The sequence below is a fragment of the Anopheles nili genome, chromosome 3 (genome assembly GCF_943737925.1).
Source record: "Anopheles nili chromosome 3, idAnoNiliSN_F5_01, whole genome shotgun sequence".
NCBI lineage: Eukaryota > Metazoa > Arthropoda > Insecta > Diptera > Culicidae > Anopheles > Anopheles nili.
In genome coordinates this window covers 28,822,546-28,843,575 of record NC_071292.1, presented here as the reverse complement: position 1 = coordinate 28,843,575, position 21,030 = coordinate 28,822,546, and the positions used below count along the sequence as shown (strand labels likewise).

At 48.9% G+C, this 21,030-nt stretch overlaps 1 protein-coding gene across 1 annotated transcript in view; it reads right to left on the bottom strand.

The window, feature by feature from the left end:
* Positions 1-15,041, bottom strand: part of LOC128725986 (potassium voltage-gated channel protein Shaw-like) — a 36,324-nt gene extending 21,283 nt beyond the window's left edge. Inside the window, exons 1-6 of the mRNA XM_053819761.1 lie at positions 14,839-15,041; positions 11,555-11,672; positions 4,928-5,122; positions 4,610-4,828; positions 2,368-2,971; positions 1,974-2,063 (exon numbers count right to left, since the gene is read on the bottom strand). Of these exons, the coding sequence (XP_053675736.1) occupies positions 1,974-2,063; positions 2,368-2,971; positions 4,610-4,828; positions 4,928-5,122; positions 11,555-11,672; positions 14,839-15,041 (1,429 nt within the window). The remainder of the gene's footprint in view (positions 1-1,973; positions 2,064-2,367; positions 2,972-4,609; positions 4,829-4,927; positions 5,123-11,554; positions 11,673-14,838) is intronic.
* Positions 15,042-21,030: the final 5,989 nt, after the last annotated feature.

The window sequence follows — 21,030 nt, the reverse complement described above, 5'->3', positions numbered from 1 at the left end:
ATGTCTCCCGGAAACGACCGACGGGTGCACCCTAGTAAGCGTTACACTTGGCGTCGGACCTGACCCATTCCGAGGAAGGAAGCGACACCGAGTCAACTGTCATGTTAATTATTTCCACCCCGAGCACATGGGCCATGCGGGTCTCGCGTTCTGGGGTCTGTTCTTCCTTCCGGGATTGTGGTGCCGGCGTTCAATTGGAACGGCACCAATCGAAGGACAATAATGGCGCTCCCGGATGGGTGTGTTTTGTTCTGACGCTGGAATTCACGGCCCGGTGGGTAATTTCGGACCGGTTTCGGTTGAGTGCTTCGGTGGGATTTGGGACGATGTTCTCGAAACGGTCCTTCGGGCTACATGCCGGAAAAGCGACGGATGCTAATTGTGTACCAGGGTTGAGGTTTCGACCCCATCGAAGGATCGAGTAATGAAGGGAGAAGAGATCTTTTGGGGCGAACGTTCCGTGCCATTATCGCGAACCGTTCAAATGGAAGCGTGGATTGAGGTTAGTTTTGTTCGGTTCGATACATCGCGAAATTCGCTGGAATAACTAGCGTGTGGATCGCTTGATTAGGGTTCGCATGTGGATTGAAAAGCGTCTAATGGGAAATGTAATGCTCACATGAACACGTTATGTAAGTGCATTGTTGAAAATCCTTCTACGCACTCATTAATCAGCTCAGTTTGCAGCTTCATCCACAGTTCATTACTTTTTCATACCATCGCGATGGATTTAAAAGACTCAATAAAATCCAATAATGAACCCAAACTTTGGATTAAAACGTGATACTTTCAACCTGCTTCCATGCGTTTTCCGTTCGATCCCTTCGATTGATTAGCTCGTTCTTCTGGCACCGTGGTCCGGAATCGAGCCCGGAAAACGCCACAAAGCAAACAAAATAAAAAACATAAAAAACACACCGAACCGAACGGAAGCACAAACAAGCCCGACCGATTTAATGGATAATCTAAAAATAAAGAAGCGTAAATATTAACTTGATTTAAGCGTCTGAGCAAACGTTCGGTCCCACCGCGTCAACCGAAGGGGAAAATTGGACCGAATTGCCGTAGTAGGCGAGGAGTGAAAATGCGAAAGAAGAATAAAAGGCTGAAGCACAAGAAGAGACAAAAAAATAATAATAACACCGGTGAAGACAAGCCGAAAGCTAGCCTCACGAGGTAGAGAAGAAAAAAAAACCGTCGGCCGGTGAAAAACGAGCAAACGAAATGAAAAAGCTGCGCCCCCCCTGCTGCGTCTTATCGGGCGCTATCGATGGCGCGAAGGTGGTTAATAAAGTTTGTGAGTGAAACTCCCACCCAAACTCTGCCTTGCGCGCGCTGAAAGGCGTAAGAGAACGTAAAATGGCACGAAAAAACGATGCCAGCGCCGTGGGTGTGCTAATGGTTTTGGGGTTTTTTTTCTTCGTTTTTCGTTTAACGTTCCGGTTTCCTCCCGCCGTAACGGAGGGGAGTTTTTGGGAGTTAAATTATCGAAAGAAAACCAAAACGAAGCAACTTTCGACGCCTAGCAGGCGGTGGTGGTGTGTAGCTCGCACCTGGACGAGAAATATTACGCCAGCGATCGCTGGAAATGGGCTAAAGATGGTGTGAAAATGAGTGATGAGTGTGCACGATCGATCTCCACGAGGGCACCGTTCACGAAGGGTGGCACAAAATAGGGGTCGATGAAAAGCAAAAGGACCCCCACACAGAAAGTCCTTTTCATTTCACGCAACTTTTCCGGTGCCTACTGCGATCGCGAACGGCTCGTGGGATCCTTCGTTGATGCGTGGGATTGCGTGAGTAGCGTGTGAAACACATTGACACCGTGATTGAAAGCGTCGCGTTTAATTTGTTCGTTTGGTTAGCGGAACTGATTTGCCCGCGCAAAAGCGTGTAGAAGAGCGTGGCCTGCACTGATCGTCCGAGGCTTGGGTGCCTCACGTGAGCAGGAACTCGGGGCGGGCAGAACTTACCGATTTTGGGGCCAAGGTCCTTCGTCTTCACCTGGTTCATACGGCGTGCCATCGGACCAGACCCGGGCATGCCCATGCCACCGCCAGGACCTGTTCGTGACAGTGACGGCAAGGGATTTAGGCGACATTTTTGCGATCACGTTTCGCGCGATGCCAAGCAGCGTGGTGCGTGTTTTTTTGCGGGGACATATGCAGACGTCACAGCGTAGGAGCGGAGTTTCACAATGACGAAATGGCGTTTTAGGCGGAATGGAATGACGGAGCGACGAAGCAAACGGAAGAAACAAAGAAAGAGAAAGAAAATGGTTGACGAGCCTCGTAATGTCTGCCTTGAGGATCCTCGAAACTCGCCGTTCGAGAGCAGTCGAAACGAGTCGTCGGGTACATCACTCACCTGCCGTGCGGGGTTGTCGAAGCTGTTCCACGGGCAGGACACGCCGTCGCTTTTTGGGCAGCTTAGCTCGAGCCTGCGTGTGCGAGTAATACATCGCAAAGTTGCTCACGATGACGGGCACTGGCAGAGCGATCGTCAGTACTCCTGCAAGTGCACAAAGTGCACCAACGAACATGCCGATGTAGGTTTTGGGCGCCATGTCACCGTACCCGACGGTGGTCATCGTAACCAGAGCCCACCACAACCCTAAAGGGATGCTGTTGAAGTCATTGTGTGGGTTCGCCTGGATTCGCTCGGCGTAGTAAACGAGACTGGCGAAGATGACGATGCCAAGCACGAGAAAGAACACCAGCAGCGTTAGCTCTTTGGCTGAGGCGCGAAACGTCTGTATCAGGATCTTGAGCCCGGACGAGTGGCGCGTCAGCTTGAACAACCGCATGATGCGGATGATGGAGAAGAACTCGAGGATGTCGGCGTTCTCGAGATGCGATGCGAACCGCTGCAGCACGAGGTCCACGTAGAAGCTCAGCGTGGCGATGTAATCGATGATATTTACAGATGATGTGACGAACTCGCACTTGTTGGGCGAGGAGATAAAGCGTATCTGTAAACAGCGAGATAGATGAGCTGAATGTTCTTCAAGAAAATGGGGTAGAGTTGGTCTCTTGTTTTAATGAAATCAGAAGGAATGCATGAGTTTGAAGCAGAAATTTCATACAGTATCTTCCTTTGTAGCGAATGCAACGTTTCGCTGTGTTAATAATTCAAAGACCTTTTTGTTGTATCTTACCGACCAAACGTCGTAAACTTTAAAGAGGCCTTTCTTTATGGGTTCTACCGAAAAAGAGGACTAACAAGACCCCCTTTCTGGCTTTTTATACACGATTATCCTTCCCGGTTTTAAATGTTCACGTTTTTTAGCTTTTCAAAGGGTTAACTCAGTAGGCGTTTGAGAACATTACAAATGTCATTTGTAACATCGAAAATTGGAAATTTATTTATTGGAAAATTCCATCGCAGCATCTTCATCGCAATCACATTCTTTTGCTCTTGAATCGAAAGCTTGCGCCTCCAAACGTGTTCGCCATAAAACCCATTTGACATTAACGACGTCTGCAGCCGAGTGCGACATTGAAAGAAATTGTCACAAAATAATCAATAAAAACCATTTATCAAATCACGCACAATAATGCTACATTCAACAGTGGGTGGCTTTTCACCGAGCCGCGTGATGATGCCACCGTCATCCACTTTTCCAGCCCCTTTTCCAGCGCAAGAGGAATGATGCGAAAAATGTCTCCCACCCATGTACGAACGGCGAAGTACGCGCGCCTCACACTAACGACCGTGCAGCCATGCTGTGCGTTTTATTCCTCTCAACCGCAATTTATGATCGTCAGTGCTGCACTCGGCTGGGGGTCCTTGCTCGGTTTGGGGCGTGCTTTGCTCCGGATGCAGGACTCCCACTGCGCGTGGATTTTCATTCGAATGTAGCCGTGGCGTGGCGAATTCCGACAGCAGGACAGTGGTTTTTGCAACGCAACTGGAGCTGCCCTGTTCGCTTGAGCGCTTGAGATTTTCTCCGATTACACCCTTTACGATGCACTCATTTAGTGGGCAAGCGCTTTTGTCTCGCGTGCGCTTCGCAATCCGTTTAAAGTTTAACTGAACTCAGCCCAAAGTGCCCCCCATTCCAGTGTCGAGCCACGTTGTCAACAAGTGACAAGTTGTTGCACCGAAAGCGTTCCCTTTCGCTCTCCACGGGCGATTGATGGCGTATAAAATTACATTACTTTGCACCATCATCATCATGATCATCATGCCATCATGTGCTTCGTGTTTCATGGCTCCACACGGTCTCGGTGTGCACGGTGAATAATCTGCTGCATTGTCCGCAATCTCAGTTTATTGCCATCATTCGTTGTCTTAAGGAGTTGCGTCAGTCAGCTCGCCCGGGAATGCCACTGAGAATGGAGCGATCGCCTTGATGGGTGAAAGTTTTGCTGCTACAAATTTTCGGATTTTCTATCGAAACGGAACATACTTTTTTTTCTCTCTAAATGAGTGCACGTTTTTGGTGGACGTGGAGAAAAATCAGCAGTTGTCGGGGTTTAGCTTTTAATGGATCGATTTTTCTCATACCACACGCTTGCGACGTTCTGAATGTTTACTCATCGAAACCAACCCGACGGTCCTTAATGCTATTTCGCCTTGCTTGCTTTTTATCGGCCATCTTACTTACCAAAATTTCGAACGTAAACCACGCGTTGCAAACACACTCGATGTAGAAGAACGCCACGTGGGCGTTCGTTTGCGTTTTGTCCAGCACCCAAGCCGTACTGCCGTTGGCCGTCTTGACCGTGATGTTCCGGATGACCGGCACTCGCATGTCCGGGTGGGTCTTCAGGCAGAACGACAGGATGGAAACGCAAATGAAGAACACCGATATCACACCGATAATCTGCAGGCAGAGGAGAAAAGGAGCGAGCGGTTGAGTAAATCCCTGGCGTTAATCACTCCACCCCTGCTCGGTGGGATCGTGGCCGTCCTGTGGCCGTACCTTGGCAGCGTTGGAGCTGTACGGTTCGTCGAACAGCGACCAAATTTGCGGTTTCGTGTGCTGCCACCAGGAAACCGTTCCCTTAAGATAATCGTCCTCGTAACCGAATTTCCTAGCTAGCTCTTCCTCCGTCGGTTTTTCCGTGTCGAGATCGAGCCGCTCCAGCACGGCGAGCGTCTCTTGTGTGTCGCGATGCTGCACAAATGGAGAGTAGAATGGAATTAATTATGCATCGAATTGGGGCAACGAGCAACGTGCCAACAAAGTGCCCCAAAAGCGTCGCCCTTGGACGTCGAACCATGTGCCGGGACCGGCGTTGAGCTGTTGCTCAAGATTACTTCCCTTGGGCTAGGCGATTTGATTAGCCGTGCTGATATGGGCAAACTACGCGTGTGTGTGTGTTTCCCTGCTGATTTTCTTTGCCCCCCCCCAAAATTTTCGCACTAAAGCGATGCTAGACGTTAGGATCAGGGATGAAGAACCCGTCGGAAATGTGCAGGATTCGATCACTTTGAACTGTTTCATTTCGGGTTTGAAGCTGTTAAAGTACGCGTGTTCCAGAACGAATTTAATAGGAGCTAAAATAAATGATTCCCTTTTTTATTCATTTATCAGGCACACCGCAAGTAAACTTCGTAGTCGATTATCGATTTTGCATACTGTAGGCATGGCAGTTTGACACACCTGATGCAGAGATTGTGCCTGCAAAAAAAAAGCCAACCGACTAAACGATGAACCAACCTCGCTTGAATGAGCCGTGCAGCTTTCTGTTTGATTGGACACCGGCACCACGAAGCGAGGACAAACCCGAAGCGTCCTGCACTTGGTCCGGACCTGCCCTTAACGCGCGCGATTCGGATCATAAATTGTACACCGAAGGAGCGTCCCTCGGGAGACCCGAGTGCGGCATATTACACGGCTCAATAAATCATTACCATAAAACGTAAGCGGGACAGACACACATCGGTGCCGAGGCCATACACGCGTCTAGGCCCCACGGCCTAGGCCCAAAACCAACACACCGCGGTCTATCAAACGATTATGTGAGATGTGATGACGTGCCATGGGTCGAGCATGGGTCGAGAGCACGCGTGGAAAATGGCGTCTGGAAACCGGTGGTTGGTAATAATAGCGAAAGGGTAGGCAGCTGGTGGGCTTCCCAGTGGCCAAGGGGGAGGGGGGGGGGGGTGTGTCCAAGCCCCGAGGCCACACCGTTTCGAGGATATTTGCGTAAATAATAAACGAGAACTGATGACGACACTGGCGACGAAAACCGGCGCATGGTTCATCCGGACTCGAGAGCCCGCCATGGTGAAGGGCAACACATTATCTTTGGCAAACATTTTGGAACGGGAGGTGGAATGGCCTGGCCAGGACTCGCCAAGGACGAGCGGCTGGCGCCAGCAGCCGTGTTGTGAGTGTGCGTGTGCGGCACGTGTGTGACGAACGATGGTACGGACGTGTACGGGCCACGGATCATTTAGTCGCATGAACTCACCACACCAGGACAGCATTCCTGGTGAGAGTGTCCTGGTGGGAGAGAGTCCTGGTGGGATTATAAATTTTTAAAGCCACCTCTCGATGAACTCAATGGCCCCCCGTGTGTGTGTGTCAGTGGCCGAGCAGGTCGACCACGGGATGGTCGTCTGCGGACGCTGCACCAGGGTCGAGAAGCTATAGCTTCACTGGCGCCCTTCGCCAGGATCTCAGACGGTAAACAGGCTCAGGCTAATGGAAGATAATCATTCGTCGCCAACGTGGGCCACAGTCGCACTCGACGCACGGTCCTTTAGCGTACTGGCGTGCGTGAGGCCGCTGAAGGATGGCACTTTCGATAGCTGGTGAGCTTTTTTTTTCCTTGCGCTAAGCCACAAGAGACGACAGATGCGTTCTATCGAGCGATTCGCACGTTCCAAGGCTCGCGAAACGCGAAATCAAAGAAGCCTACGACCGAGCGGTCATGGCACCCGTGGATGGCAATATCGGTTCGTCACGCGTCACAGGGTGGTGTTTTTTTTCCCACTCGCCCATTTTTCCAAAGCTTGTTCAGTGTTTTGCCGCGAGTGAGTTTGTCCGTGTGGTCTAAAAACGTAAATATTTTGTCTAAAATTTTCAATCCACCATCGACGGATTCGCGAATGGTTCCGCGATCGGGACCGATTGATGAGCGATGAGTGTGCGGTTTCGTCGGTACGCTGTAATTCACTCATCTCCCGGTGCCGATGATAGATTACCTTTCGCCAGTGGGGCTGATTGGCGGATGTTGATTGAGCGGGACGGGAGCAGAGGAAGCGGATGTTTATGTCCTCAGGGGTGGTATGCGTGTGCATGTGTGTTTGATATCGATATCTAGTGTCGATTCGCTGTTTGACGCTCGAGGATCAAGATAGAAATATCTGTTTTCCTTCGAATTTACTGTCACTGGGTGGAGAAAATGGTAGTGCCGCAAATTGGAGAGAAAATATTTACACTAAACGTGCGCATGACAACGAATAGTGATAATTGATTTCGTACCAGAGAGTTTGTAGAATTCAATCACCTTTTCTGTCGGAGAGGTTAACACTTAAGAAATTAGGATCTCAAAAAGTAGTAATGGATGCCTTTAAAAATTGAATTTTCAGAATTGGAAGCAAACATATACGTTACAAAAACATGATTTTGTACAATTTCCCTAGCATCTTTCGATGTGTTAAATAAATAATAATCTATATTTTGGACCCCTTCCTGTCATATTTATGTCAAGCTCCTCAAATATTTTGTTTGTAGATAGTCTCTAACTCAAAACTCGATTTAAAAGATACATTAAATGGAGTTGTGAGAAATATTTTAGGATACAAATGCTGAATATTTCCAAGATGACAATGAACGGGTTTTTAATGGAAATATTTGCTACATTTCCTGAAACACTTTATGAGTGCAACAAATGAGTGCATTTGATAATGATACGGAGCTAATTAAATTCACTGCAACGTTCTGAATCAATTCCCTGCTGAATACATAAAACGGAGCAGCGAAGATCACCTTAGTTTGTGAGGCTTATCAAAGAACTTTGAGAAATTTCCAGCAAACAGAAATCGTCCACCCTAATAAGCAGTAATAGGCAGCCAAACAAGTTAGCTCACCCTCAGCACCAGCACCGTCCAGACGGAATAATGAAACATAGTTTTCATTAGTGTACGTGGGCGGCAGAGTCAAAAGTCCCCCGGGATGTGTCTCTGGCTCCTTTCCCGGACTGGACAAAACCACGGAAACCGGGACACGACACGAAACAATAGAAATAAACATCTGCCAAACTGTGTGCCCTGAGAGTGGGCAAAGTTTCCGGGAAATTGAAAATACTTTCCCCGGATTCTCGGAGCGCTCCACACTCCCGGGTTTCCATGCGAGCACGCGGAAGTTGAAGCAACCGGAGCTCTCGGAGCCATTTGGTGGCCGGGGTTGCTGTGATCCATACCGCCCATGCGAATGGAGGCATATTAACATTCACGCAAGCATAAATTCTTGAGCGACAAAGTTTTTGTTTCGTTCGTGCGAGTTCCGTGCTTGGTCTAGTGCTTGGGTTGAGGCAGCGACGTTTGGTTTGAGAAAGGATACATTTGCCACGCGAAGACAACAGGATGGTTAGCGTTAGCGTTAGAGGCAGATCATATTTATGCCATCAAACTTCGCTCGCAAGATTATTGCTACGCATGAGTGGTATCGTACATTAGGCGCTCCAATAATTTATTCACTTGTTCTGGAGATGGGCTAGATCCTTGCCATTGACGTACCTCGAGGAACAACGACACATTCATTCACCATGAAACGGTGTTCATCGCTGCACAGCAACGGAGAATTTTGTTCAATTTATTAGTCTCGATAAAAAAAAAGTGTCCTTGTATCCGTAACAAGCAGGTACACGGTCGTGACGTAGCATATACAACATAGCATTCCAATTTGTCCATCCATCACTACATCCGTTGATACGAAAAGTACAATCAACCAGCTTCACGCGAATGCTACAATATCGGTTTCGTACGAAAGGATATTCGACGCAAATAAAATGTAACACCCTTATGCGAGCGGCTGGAGATTGGCACCTTCAACCACTTATTTGCATGCGAAATCGTCCGCCACGGGTGTGCCATCGAATTGGGAATCCTGTTTCATAACAAAAGCTATATTATTCCCTCGATTCCGTTGGAAATCTTCGAGCGTTCTTCGCCACCGATCTTCCGTTTTTTTTCTTCGAAGACGCACACCTTCTACAGTAGCCGTGGAAAGCTTTTTCTCCCTCGTTCGAATCCACCTTCGATTTAAACGTTTCCAAGCCTCACGGGTAAGCGGAGACTCGGTGTTCGTGCGAAGTGCTGTTTTGCACCTGCACGCAAGCCCTTTGAAGTTGTTGGCAGATCGGTCCAGAAAAAAAGAACAGGAAAAACCATTTCAACACAGCCCCATCGCCGCGAGTTATCCAATTCGGCTTTCGGCGGCGTTTTAGCGGGCTTGCGTTATCCAATCGTCATCAAAATATTGCGACCAGCGTACGTGGGGTGTATTTCAACGGTTTCGCTCCCAGCTGACACGCGGAATCGAATACGAATCTAGCCGGCTCGCCGGTCGTCCCTTTTGCTATCCCCCACCGTTTGGGTCCCGGTCGGTTTAACCGAAGCGCTAAGTTAATGCTAACAAATCACGTTCGGTAACAAGTTCTCCCTCATCAATCTTTCGTCGTCAGCTTCGGCTGATCGAAGGGCCACAAGCGAAGGAATCCCACGAGCGTGGGCGAGCACCTTTTTTTTTTCGCCGACTCCAAGCCCTAGACAGACATTCACGTTTTTGGGGGAGTCACGGGTTGGCGCGTACGGTGCGCTTGATTTCCCTAGCATGGATGTCTTTTTTTTTTGGTTGTTGCTTTCCTTCTTTTGGGAAACCGAATTGGGCGAGAAAAAATAATCCCAAAATAACGCTTTGTGGCAGGTGTGTATAAATCAAATTACCCTTCGTTGCGGTCGATCGTTTAGCGAGATTGATACGCGTGGTGATGTGTGGGTGGTGGGCGTACACTCGAGTGAAGAAAGCAAAAAAAAAAACGAAGCTTTTGCAACGAATCGCGCTTTGGCTTATCGTGAGCGGGATTTCATGGTTCCAGCTCTGTTAAGCTGAATTCGGGTGCTGCGTTACGGTTCGGGATCGGGATTGAGCACAAATCTTACGGCGTTGTTGGCTTATTTCAAGTGAATGCAGCTGAGCAAACACCAGCACCAGTGGAGGTCGGAGAAATACGCAGTGGGTGTAGAATTCAGAAGAAAGAACTTCGTGCCGTTGCTTCAGTTTGTGCCGAAAGTTCAAGCGCCTACGAAGGGCAATAAGTTTGACGTGCGTGAGGATCAACATGAGGCAACTATCGGTGATCGTGATTGGTATTATCGTGCTCCTGCTTGAAGTTGTGCAAGGGTACGAGCTGTTTCGTCGTCGACACGGTCAAAACTACACGTTGCTGTACGAATGGCCGTGAATCTGAGAGTGTATGAGAAGTAAGGCGCAAAAATAGTTATAAATTCACACTGTCAAGCCCAAGGAAGGTGTCTAAAAGACCATTGAAAGTGGAATAAAAAAAACTCGTCACAAAACAAAAAAGCGCACCACTTTTCTATTTTCGTAGTGAAATATCTAACACGTAGCCCTTGGAATGATTGGACAATCATGCATGTTTGCAGCCAACGATAACTTTTCCCCGCAAAATTACGCGTACTGTCACTGTTACGCGTGTAACTGTGTCGTCCCGTTTTGTTTCGTGCAAAAAAAAACTTTTCCCCCCTAAGCGCTCACGGGTGGCGATTTATGTGATCCAATTTCGAGGGAAATAAGTTTTAGGCAGCATGTCCGCGACACGCCATCCAAACCGGGCGTGTAATTGTGGCACGCAACGAGCAAGTGTGTAGATATGTTTCCCAATTTACTGGCTCGATCGTACGGTTGCTAAGACGGCTACACAATTGCGTTGCGAAGTTTATGGCCACACGTGTATCAAATGAAACGGTCACCGTGACCTTCCGGGGTGCCCTTCGAACCGAACCGATCGACGGTTGTTTGTCCACTTTGGCAGCATGTCGAGAAGTGTCATTTCATTGCACACGCAGGGGCCCAAATTTGGGGCCCTATTTTTCTCTGCGACCTTTTCCCCCAACGATACCCATCCCATCCCATGCCCGAAAAGATAAGCTTAGCGCTGCGGGAGGTCACCCCGAGCTGCTGAAAACAGCCGCAAGGATCAGACGCGGGACCCGGATGACACGGAAATGTCAATATCCTATCCACCCGATGACGGTGACCGTACGGAAATGTGTGTGTTTTTTTTTTGGTTTTCATTTTTGCTCGCCCTACGGCCATTGCGCGACGTCCTGCCTGCTATCAATCAGGATTGAATTAGGAACCATTCATCATCCGGCCACGCTGGTCGGGAAATAGCCACGAATGTCCTGGCGCCGGTTGCCGGTGCCGAAAATGGGGACCTCCTGCGGAGGAGCGAGCACACTTCACTGATCAATCAAATCGAACGGCCAAACGAACGCACGAACGAACCGGCCCGTTGGTCGTTTAGTGCCATCGATGTTGCAGAGGCACACCGTTGGAAAGCCAACGTACCTGCGTGTAGGTCATCCAGCAGCACGGTTCGACTTGGTTGGAATCGAGGCCCCAAAACTCTAGCTCCTCCTCGAACAGTGGCCCGCAGACGTCGGTTGGGTAGTGCAGTTTGCCGGTTCTGAAACGAGATGGAAAACAAGCCGGAGGTGAGATAATTACTGAGCTACGACCTTCCGGCCGCTCGAGAGGGTGCGTTGATTGAGCCTTTGAAGCCGTAGGTTGCTGAGGTCGGTGATGTCGGTTATCAGTTAATTGGATAGACTGACTTCGATTCCACCTCACGACGATCGAGCTTCGCGCGCTTTTATCCGTTAATTCATTTTCAACGTGAATTTTTTTTTATCTCCACGATAGCATCACGTAAATCGCTTTTTACCAAGGCAGTGTAGGTTGGTTTCCTTTTTTTTTTCCTCTGTATGCATTATTTTCCACATACCGGCCCATTTCACCGATGAAAATTTGATGAAAACAGCGCCACCGACGGTGGCAGGGAAATTCATTTCATTCCACGCTCACGCTTACCTTGCGACTGGTCGAGAGCGAATGAAAAATTCAGCTGAAAATTCATTACGTGGAAGTAACCGCGTGGTAAGCGAATTCCCAACCCTCGATGGAGTTTGCGTACGCGAGGGTTTGGATAATTTATGGTCCCCGTATAATGGACTGCAGTGCTTTTTGGTATTGCTTTCATCGACACCACTCGCACCCGGCAGGGCACGGGAGCTTATCACCGAGGGTGCGATTTCTTTCTGGGTGTCATTAATAAATTAATCAAACTGAAAATGGTGACCTGCAACGGCTAGTCGAGGAAGTCGAGGAAATGTTTCGATTTATGCAATGAAAGCTTTAGCCACGAAAGCTTCTAAACATCAAGGAAATTTGTAGAAGCCTTTCTAGCCTAGTGTTTAAAAATGTTGGCTCAAAGCCACAGCGTAAACGAGTGTGCCTCGCTGAAACCTTTCCAACAGTAAACATGCATTTCAAATCAACTCTCGCTTCCGGCAGTAAACTCTTCCCCCTGCTAAAGGACGCCGCTTTGTGCACCGTAATTACCCGAATTTAGGAATTCAATTGCACTTCAACTCCACCACGACCGAATGCCCACCTGCTAGCAAACGGTAGCAACCGCATGCACCGAAACTCCTTCCGAAAGCGAGCGAGCAGTAATAGTGGTAAATATTCCGAGCTCGGCACGCCCGAGAAACACCTGCCCAATGCCGGGTGCTAGCGAAACAGCAAAAGTCATACCTTTATTTATGAACTCGTAAATTATCTGCCTCAAATTTATTTGCGGGTGGAAAGTTGCCGAAATTATGAGTGTCTGGCGGCGCCGGTCTCGCAAGCTTATCCGATGCCTGGAAATGGCCGGGAATCGGGGGGGGGTGGGTTCTTAAAGCGCCAGCGCAACGCGTTTCAATGTGCGGGTTCAAGTGCCGACAAAGGTGAACCATTTGTTGCGGTCGCTTCTCGCGTTGGGTGGCGAGAGGTGAGAAGATAAATATTTCGTAAATTTTTATGCGCGCCCATTTTTGCTTTCTGCCCTCGTCTGTCTTTTGCTGTCGCACGCTGCGTTTTTAAATTAATGAAATATTTACAGCACAATTTATTTTCCACCGTGCCCTGATCCGAAATGCTAATAGAAATGATTGCAATCGTGTACGGCGGTGCGTTGCGAGCGAATATTCATTCACTATCTGACGGGGCTGAACAAAATTTTGCGGCGGGTACGTTGTTTTTTAAAGGGATGGAATATTCACACACGCACACACACCTAGGACAGGTGTGTTTTCCGGCGAAGCACAGGTGGCCTTCAACATTCGGTTCCCGCGCACCGAACACCGTTCATGCAGCAGACCGAGCTACGCCTAAAGGGGCTGGTCAGCGAGCAAACAGTTTTGATAGAAGGTTTTCATAATTTTAAGAATACATTAAAAATGGACAACCAGGTTCGAGAACGGGCATACCCAGGGGGTTGTTTGTTTAATATGCATGGATGTTTAGCTACACATCCATCCCATTTGAGCGATGGCGCCCCAGGGTGAGTTGAGGAAAATCGTTTTTCCTGACCAACGCTGCTTAGGCGCTCGCATTGGGAACAAAACATCGATCTTGTACCGGGTGTTTAGTTTGGGCCGGCTTTGGGATGGTAGCTCCCGATAAATTATTCATTCCATTCGACACGCCTCTCGGTGTGTTACGTAGGGGGGCTGTGTGTGAGACCAGCCCACCGATAAGCGAGCTCATTAAGGCAAGGTTAAGCTAGCGGAACAACACACGTCCACACTAGCCGCGTGTGAATAGCGAAGGATGTGACCATAGTTGTTCTGAGCCAAAAATGTGTCCGCTTTTCTGGGAGAAAGCAAGCGTCGTGTAGAACGCTTGTTTCACTTATGCGAAACGTGCATAAACGTACCCGGGACATGGTCGTCCGTTGCTCAACTACCACCTCATTCGGCTTGTCAACGTGGAGCGTTAGCGCCTGAAAGTATGCAAATTCTTAACATTTCGTGTCACATGCAACCACTCCAGGTCCAGCAGCGCACAACTTTGCAACGCGCACGAGGCACCATTGCGGAAAATTTTCACACTCATCCTGGCAACTGCAGCATGTAGCAACCAGTACGAAAACTGGTGAATATCATCTGGATTCTCTCGTTTGGCGTGTGGGGGGGGGGGGGGGGAACGCTTCTATTTGTCGCCTCCTGAACGCCTGGCAGTAGTGGCTTCATCGGGGACATTGCCTGGCAACCGCCTCGGTTCTGGCAGTAGCTGTGAGATAATTTGGAATTAATCTGTGCGCTTCCCAGCTTTTCGGGTGTGAAATTGGGGGCTTGAGCTGATGTAACGATAGTGTGTTAGCAAAGTGGGTAGCGTGGGAAATTTCTCGCATTTTCGACCAGAAAAACAAACACCCATGCAAGAAGTGCACGAAAAAGGATAATAAGCCAGCCCCACGCTACCCGAAGTATGGTGGGCATAATTTGAAACCCCAACCCTGAAACCCTGAATGAAGTAAAATTCACACGAAATTTGCACACTTGTGGGTGGTATGTTTTCTCGAACCTTACATCGGCAACGTCATAATTATGAAATGTGGCTCACCGGGGAATTTCGTTGCCCAACGACGGGTTCTTGTTTACCGATTATTTTCTCACCACTAGCTCGCATAATTTCTCCCCAAATGCCACCCCCGATAGCGGTGGCGGTTCGTACGGGGATTTTGGGGCGACATAATTGCTAATTGTGAATATTTTATCCACACACACCCACCCACACGAACTTACCGGTAGTAATTGAGCACCTGTGCGAACACGCCCGGGTGCCGATCGAAGAAGTACTCGTTCAGGATCGGATCGTAGTTAGCCAGCGCCTCGGTGAGCCGGGACAACCGAGTGGCCGGAATCTTCTTGAGTGTCGCCTTGTACGTCTCGTGCCGGATGCCGCCCACGTTCAGGACGACCCGGTTTTCCGAGTCCATGATGTTCATCTTGACCGAGTGGTCTGAGGCCGGCTCTAGCGTGCCTGCTGCGGAACGTTAACTGAATTAAACACGCGCTCGTTGCCTGAACGGTGGGCTCTGGCATACACGTGTGCCTTCGGTGGTGCCGATGCGTTACCGCAAGCGTACCACTGACGCAAACCGGTCGTTGGCGCAACCCGGCAGGCAACTCATTCTCGATCTGACGTTCGCCTCGCTGCGTAGCCTAAGAGGAGCTAAAATCGCGCTGAATTCGTTGCTGCACGCACTGTGTCTTGGTTGTATCCTTGGGGCGCTGTTTCAGGACTTTCTCCGTCACGGTAAACGGATGAAAATAAGCCGCTCAAATGGTCTGGACTACACACACACATATAATTCGAGCACACGGAGATCTCTCTACTTCATCGCCACCAACACGAACTGGCACTGAAATTGCACACCCAAAGTTTTGCGTGTCGCGATTTCCTTCACGTGCACATCGTTTTCTTCGCTTTTCTTCTGTCACTCGTCACCAAAAAGGGTCACTTATTGAAGCTTACTTTTGGTGGTGATTATTTTTGGAATTCCCTCGCACTAATCTTCTCCCTGGCTCCAAATAATGGTGCCCTCGTGTGACCGGTTCGTCCTTGCTTTCCTACAAACTACACCCACCCGTTAGGGTTCGCACCCAGCCGACCTTTCCCACTACTATACGCCGTCTAGCTGGGCCAAGGATGTGCACAAAGAAACAAACGGACACCACTACACACACCCACACACACACACACTGCACCAATCAGCCAGTTGGCATGATCAACACTTTCGCACGCCTACTTCGATTCGGTTTCGGTCGCCGCGCCTACTGCTATGGTTTGATGCGTTTGCGTTTTCTCATTTCCCGTGGGTATGCCGGGAAAGCTCCCGGTCCGGACCAACGTATCGGTTGACGGAAGTGACGCCGGCCACCGATCGATTCGTCACCGAGCCTCCGGCCACACCGGAACGCACGCGGAACAGGCAAATGATGTGAAACACCACGCCGATGCTGAGGACCGAGACGCTCCTGCCGGATACGTGCGCCACAAATGGTGTGTCTCCTCAGGAAGGTCCTTGGGTGGTTAGGATGTGTGATCCGAGCGCGGTGAGTCGCACGGGGAAATGAACCGGTGGAGTCAATTTTTATGGTCACGTCCGGCACCGGCAGTAGGGGGTCCGGGATCCTTTCCTTTCACAAGGAATGGGCGAGTTTTATGGTCGTTTATGCCTGCCGCTCGACCACTTCAGCCGTGTGGAAGGTTCAGTGTGTCGAATGCCGGGTGAAGTGTGCGTATGGAGTATGGCGTTTGATGATGGGTTTATTTCCGCATCGTCCAAGATGACGCACACGGCCAGGATGACCGCGTTCGATACCGCGTCTTGCGCCAATTGCACACACATACGCTTTGTCGGTTTACTGTTGCATTACTTCGATTCGGACGTACGCACCAGTGCCTAGGGATGGAAATTACGCCAAGCTGGGGAGGCTCCGAGGCTGATGGGCAGGTAAGGGAACGGCATTTACCAAATTGGATCGAGTTTATTACGCGACTGGCACGAAAATTTGGCACCGGATGACGGCGGTGGTAATGATCGCGCTGATGACGATGAAGTTGACGGCGATGACGAAAAAACAAAAAAACACACACGATCCACGTGACGAATGCTGGTGGAGCGATAAAAAAGCTATTCCGTAGGCCTTCGAAGCTGCAAATATAGTCCTATCTTCCGGTCCGGTGTGCACTGGACGTTCGTGGTTTGAAGCAGGCCTGTGTAGAAGAAGCCGAGAGGAAGCGAGAAAGAACGTATTAACTGCTGACCATGCTAAATCAATTGCTGCAAACATTTGAAGTTTGTTCCAAGAAGTGGAACTCATTTAGTACTCGTTGCGCTGTGTCGTCTGAAGCTTGGGAGTAAGAAAACTAATTTAAAAGCCTTACAACAGCGGAAGTCGTTTGAAGCAGGCTGGATGTTAAGAATGGGAGGGAATATCGTAGGAGCATGATAAGGAATAAATGGTATTAGCAATTACTGGATAGCAATGGCCCGAAAATATTTTTAAGAGCTCCCCAGGAGCTAATATATTATGAAATAAAACAAAAATCCTGTCAGAAAATCAAAACGTTTTGAGATTGCTTGTTTGTGGCTTCTTATGAACGATTTTTTGTTGCATACTATTTGATTATCAATAATGATACTAAAATATAGGACTACAACATTTTGATCTCAATTTTCAACGATCTAGCCGCCAAACAAGTTCCTTTTTTGAACTCCTTTTGTAATGAGTTTTCCCGGAAAAACACATGCAGTGAGTGGTCGCAATTAAGCATTATTTTCTGCCGACAGAAGTCTCTGCTTGCTGGAAGTATAAGGTGCTAGGCCCAATTTTTCTCGAAGCCAATGTTTACCGTAATAAAGAGAAGGCTTTGAAGACGGCAGCACTAGCCCCACCGACTATAAATCAAATATTACCCAACTAATTCCCGCCACCGTGCGGTGTTTATTGTAGGAGGGATTGCAGTTGACGAGGCTTGTTTAGAGTAGCTCCGGAGCTCCGGCCGGATGTGCTCATCAAAGAATTATCCGTACCGACGTCCAGCAAAACTCGTAAACTCGACCCACCCGCCTCACCCACGCTGGGGGGCTTCCTCCGGAAGGACGCCCTTCCAAGGGTACCTTTTTCCCGGGGAAAAACGGCACATCCATCGGCAGTGTTATTTCTAGTTCCCGTGGCCAAACAGCGCTCGGCAGGCCAATCTTGGCGGTAATTGTTTATTTAGCCGAAACAAGCGCATCCCCACAACCCGGGTAGTTGCGGCGAGTACATGTATGCGTGTGCCGAATTTCGTTGCCATTTTTCAGACTCGAGCAGCTAGAGGTGGCTTTATAACGTGATCTGTCAAGGGTCAGGGTTGAGATAAGAGAAAGAAAGATACAGAGAGAGAGAGAGAGAGAGAGAGAGAGCAAGCGAGAGGGCACGTAAGTAAGACAGTGAGAGATAGAAAACGGTGCCTCCATTTTGTTTGGTGGCGTTTGAAGTGGAGCCCGCTATGGCCTTCGGTACATATTTTCATCTCATCCTGCCCGACCGTTTCGTTGTCTTTGGCAAACATGTTTTCTTAACCTCTACCCTCGCACCGTGGCGCTCGGGCACCGGAGTTCATTCATAATTCCAACGTACGCGCCGCAAAGTTAGCGCCAACCCGGCCGACCCTGAAAAGCCACATAAAATCTTATAACGTTTCCACGAGACCGCCACGGAAAACAGCGAAGCACAACTAATCCCGGTCGCGTCATCGTGAGCTTATTTATTTTGAGTACGATGATGGGTTCATGCCAAGGGACCGTTCCCGGTTATGGATCGCGTTTCATGACCGACTTTGTTCGTCCTAATGTTGACCGGATGATGATGACTTATTAGGAAGCAGTTAACTAGCGTTGAAGGCATGAAAATATACCTTTTTATTGCATTGCAATAAGAAAAATAAATCCACCACCGATAATTCATTGTTCAAACAACCAAAGTACAACCGAGTTGTGTTGATTCCAATAATTCCGCTTCCTTACCATACGAGCGTTATAACTACGACTGCAAGGCTGACAATTGAAGTAGGCGCAGTTCTGTTATCAAGAAACAGATCGTGCCTCTTCCCGGACGACGGAAATCCCTTCCAAATCGGATGTCATAATTTTCATTTGGTTTAATCACCTTTTTCCGGGGGCTCGAAACCGACTTGACTTTGGTCGGCCGTTATGGCACAGAAAGGACCTCATCCCGGAAAGCATCGTGACGTTATGAAATCTGCCAGCTGCCTCATACGATCGCTTGCGTCATCTACCGCAACCAAGCAGCATAAAAATAGAGAAAAAAAAAGAAGCCATCATGCCCAATCCAACCCCTATCCAGTGGTGTTTTCTTTAGATTTCATTTTCGTTTTATTCCAGCTTTGAAACCCACCCGATAAAGTTTGTCATTTTCCAGTGCGCAGCATCTTTAGACATGAATTAGTTTGCTTGTTTCATTTTTCTTCTTTTCCGCTCGTCTGCTCATTCCAGCCAAAACCCAGCTATCATTCTGGTTCGCTTTCGGGAGCAGCAGCGCTTTGTTCGCTCTCCCTTCTGAAAGTTCAGTTTTCATCGTTAGCGAAAAGTGTTTCGTGGCCACCCCGTCAGCTGGTTTGTATGACCGCCCAACCACGGGGCTTGCGGTGTGAGGTCGATGGGTAAATATTATGTCAAGTATGGCCCTGCGAAGCGCGTCTTAGCGCAGTGAGGGCAAAGGCGATGTCAAAAATCCAATCAACATTACTCGTGTTTAGAAAGCGATTGGATGGTTCAACCGACCGGTTCGCTAGCCCGTCGTTCGATGAGCGTTTATCACACCGCGAAAGAAGAGACTCGGTGTTGAGGCAGACACCGCTCAAAATGACTGATGATGTGAGTCTGGGTGCCTGTGATGGCCACCCCCTTTCGGTGAGGAGCAAATCACGGGATTAGGGGTGCGCACTAAGTTTTCCGGAGAGTGATTTATAAAGTTCCTTCGGATAAAAAGGATTGATGGGCTATGAAATGATGAAAAATAGGATTTATGCACCGAGTCACGTTGGTTATTTTAGTATTTAACGAGAAAACTCCTTCCACCGTCCGTCAGTTGGTCGAGCTCATTAGGGTTTGTAGAAACCGGCACAAGAAGTGCTAATTCCCAACAACCCATCTCGGGGGAGGGCGATAAAACGGGCCATGCGGACGCAAAATGTGCAACCAACCGAGTTCGCGGGTTGCTATTTATTTCGGGCTTTGTTTGAGCGGTAGAAGAAAAAAAAACGAGGGGGCCATATGCATCTGCTGCAAGGAAAAACAAACTGCATGCCTTCCCGCGGCGTGTGTGCAAGATTGTTGTGACGCCGGTGGTGCATCGCCGGAACCGTCTGTTTGTGCGTTGATCTGGGGCATAAGCCTGCTGCGGCTGCCAATTTTCCAGATGACGACGGTCGAATAGACGGGTTTTGTGTGCTTAAACGCTTGTTTCCGCATCTGGGAAAATGAAGGGCGCACAACGGGCAGTTAGCGCGAACCTGCCATGCTTTACAGGGCGGTGAATTTGCATAATTAAATTTTCCACACAATTTCACACCATTGGTCTCATGGTTGGGGAATAGCTTGAACGCAATCTGCTTCGATGTCAATTTAATCGCATAAGATGGTGCAACCGATGATGGAGTAATCGTTTTGAAAAAGCCGTCCCCGGTGGAATAATGCTTCACTTTGTGGTATTGAGCGTTTTGGGATGACTTTTCGAGAAGAACATCATGCGGAGATGGAATATTCGATGCGATAATTCAATTTCGTATAAAAGGATTAAATCGCTACTACAATCGACGCTGGGCAAATGGAAAGCAGGTTCGATCTCTTTTGAATTTAAGATATGGCTCGCTTCGAATCTATTTGCATCATTGGCGTGTTTTATTACGCCTGCTGAACATCAGGCCATTGGCCGTAGCCGCTCGTATTCGCCATTCGCCATTCGCCAAGAAATAGCTGAGAAGCTACAGCGAAACACATTCCCCGACACCTAATCCTCTTTTCGTCCTTGCTCTCTGATTTATTTTAACCACAACCCATGGACGGAGCACCACGTCTTATGGTGAACGTCTCCAACGATACGATTTCGCTTGCTCAGCCGAAACCGTGCGGCTTATCTAATGCCACCACTGCTGCTGCTGCTGCTGCTGCTTGGGGCTTGGCCGGTGACGCAATCGAGTGCTTGCAGGCGAGAACGGTTCTGCCATGCCAACACAAGGATGTGATAATGTTCGCCACGTCACGGAAAGTTTGCGTGAAAACGAAACCATCCGATCGGGATCATGGGGTTGGTCGGTGCGGTTGAATGGGCGAGCCCACGAAAGGACACCGTGATAAACCGGGTATAAGTTACTTGCGTTACTGATACGGTTCCGATACGCCGAGCAGCGGGAACATTAAA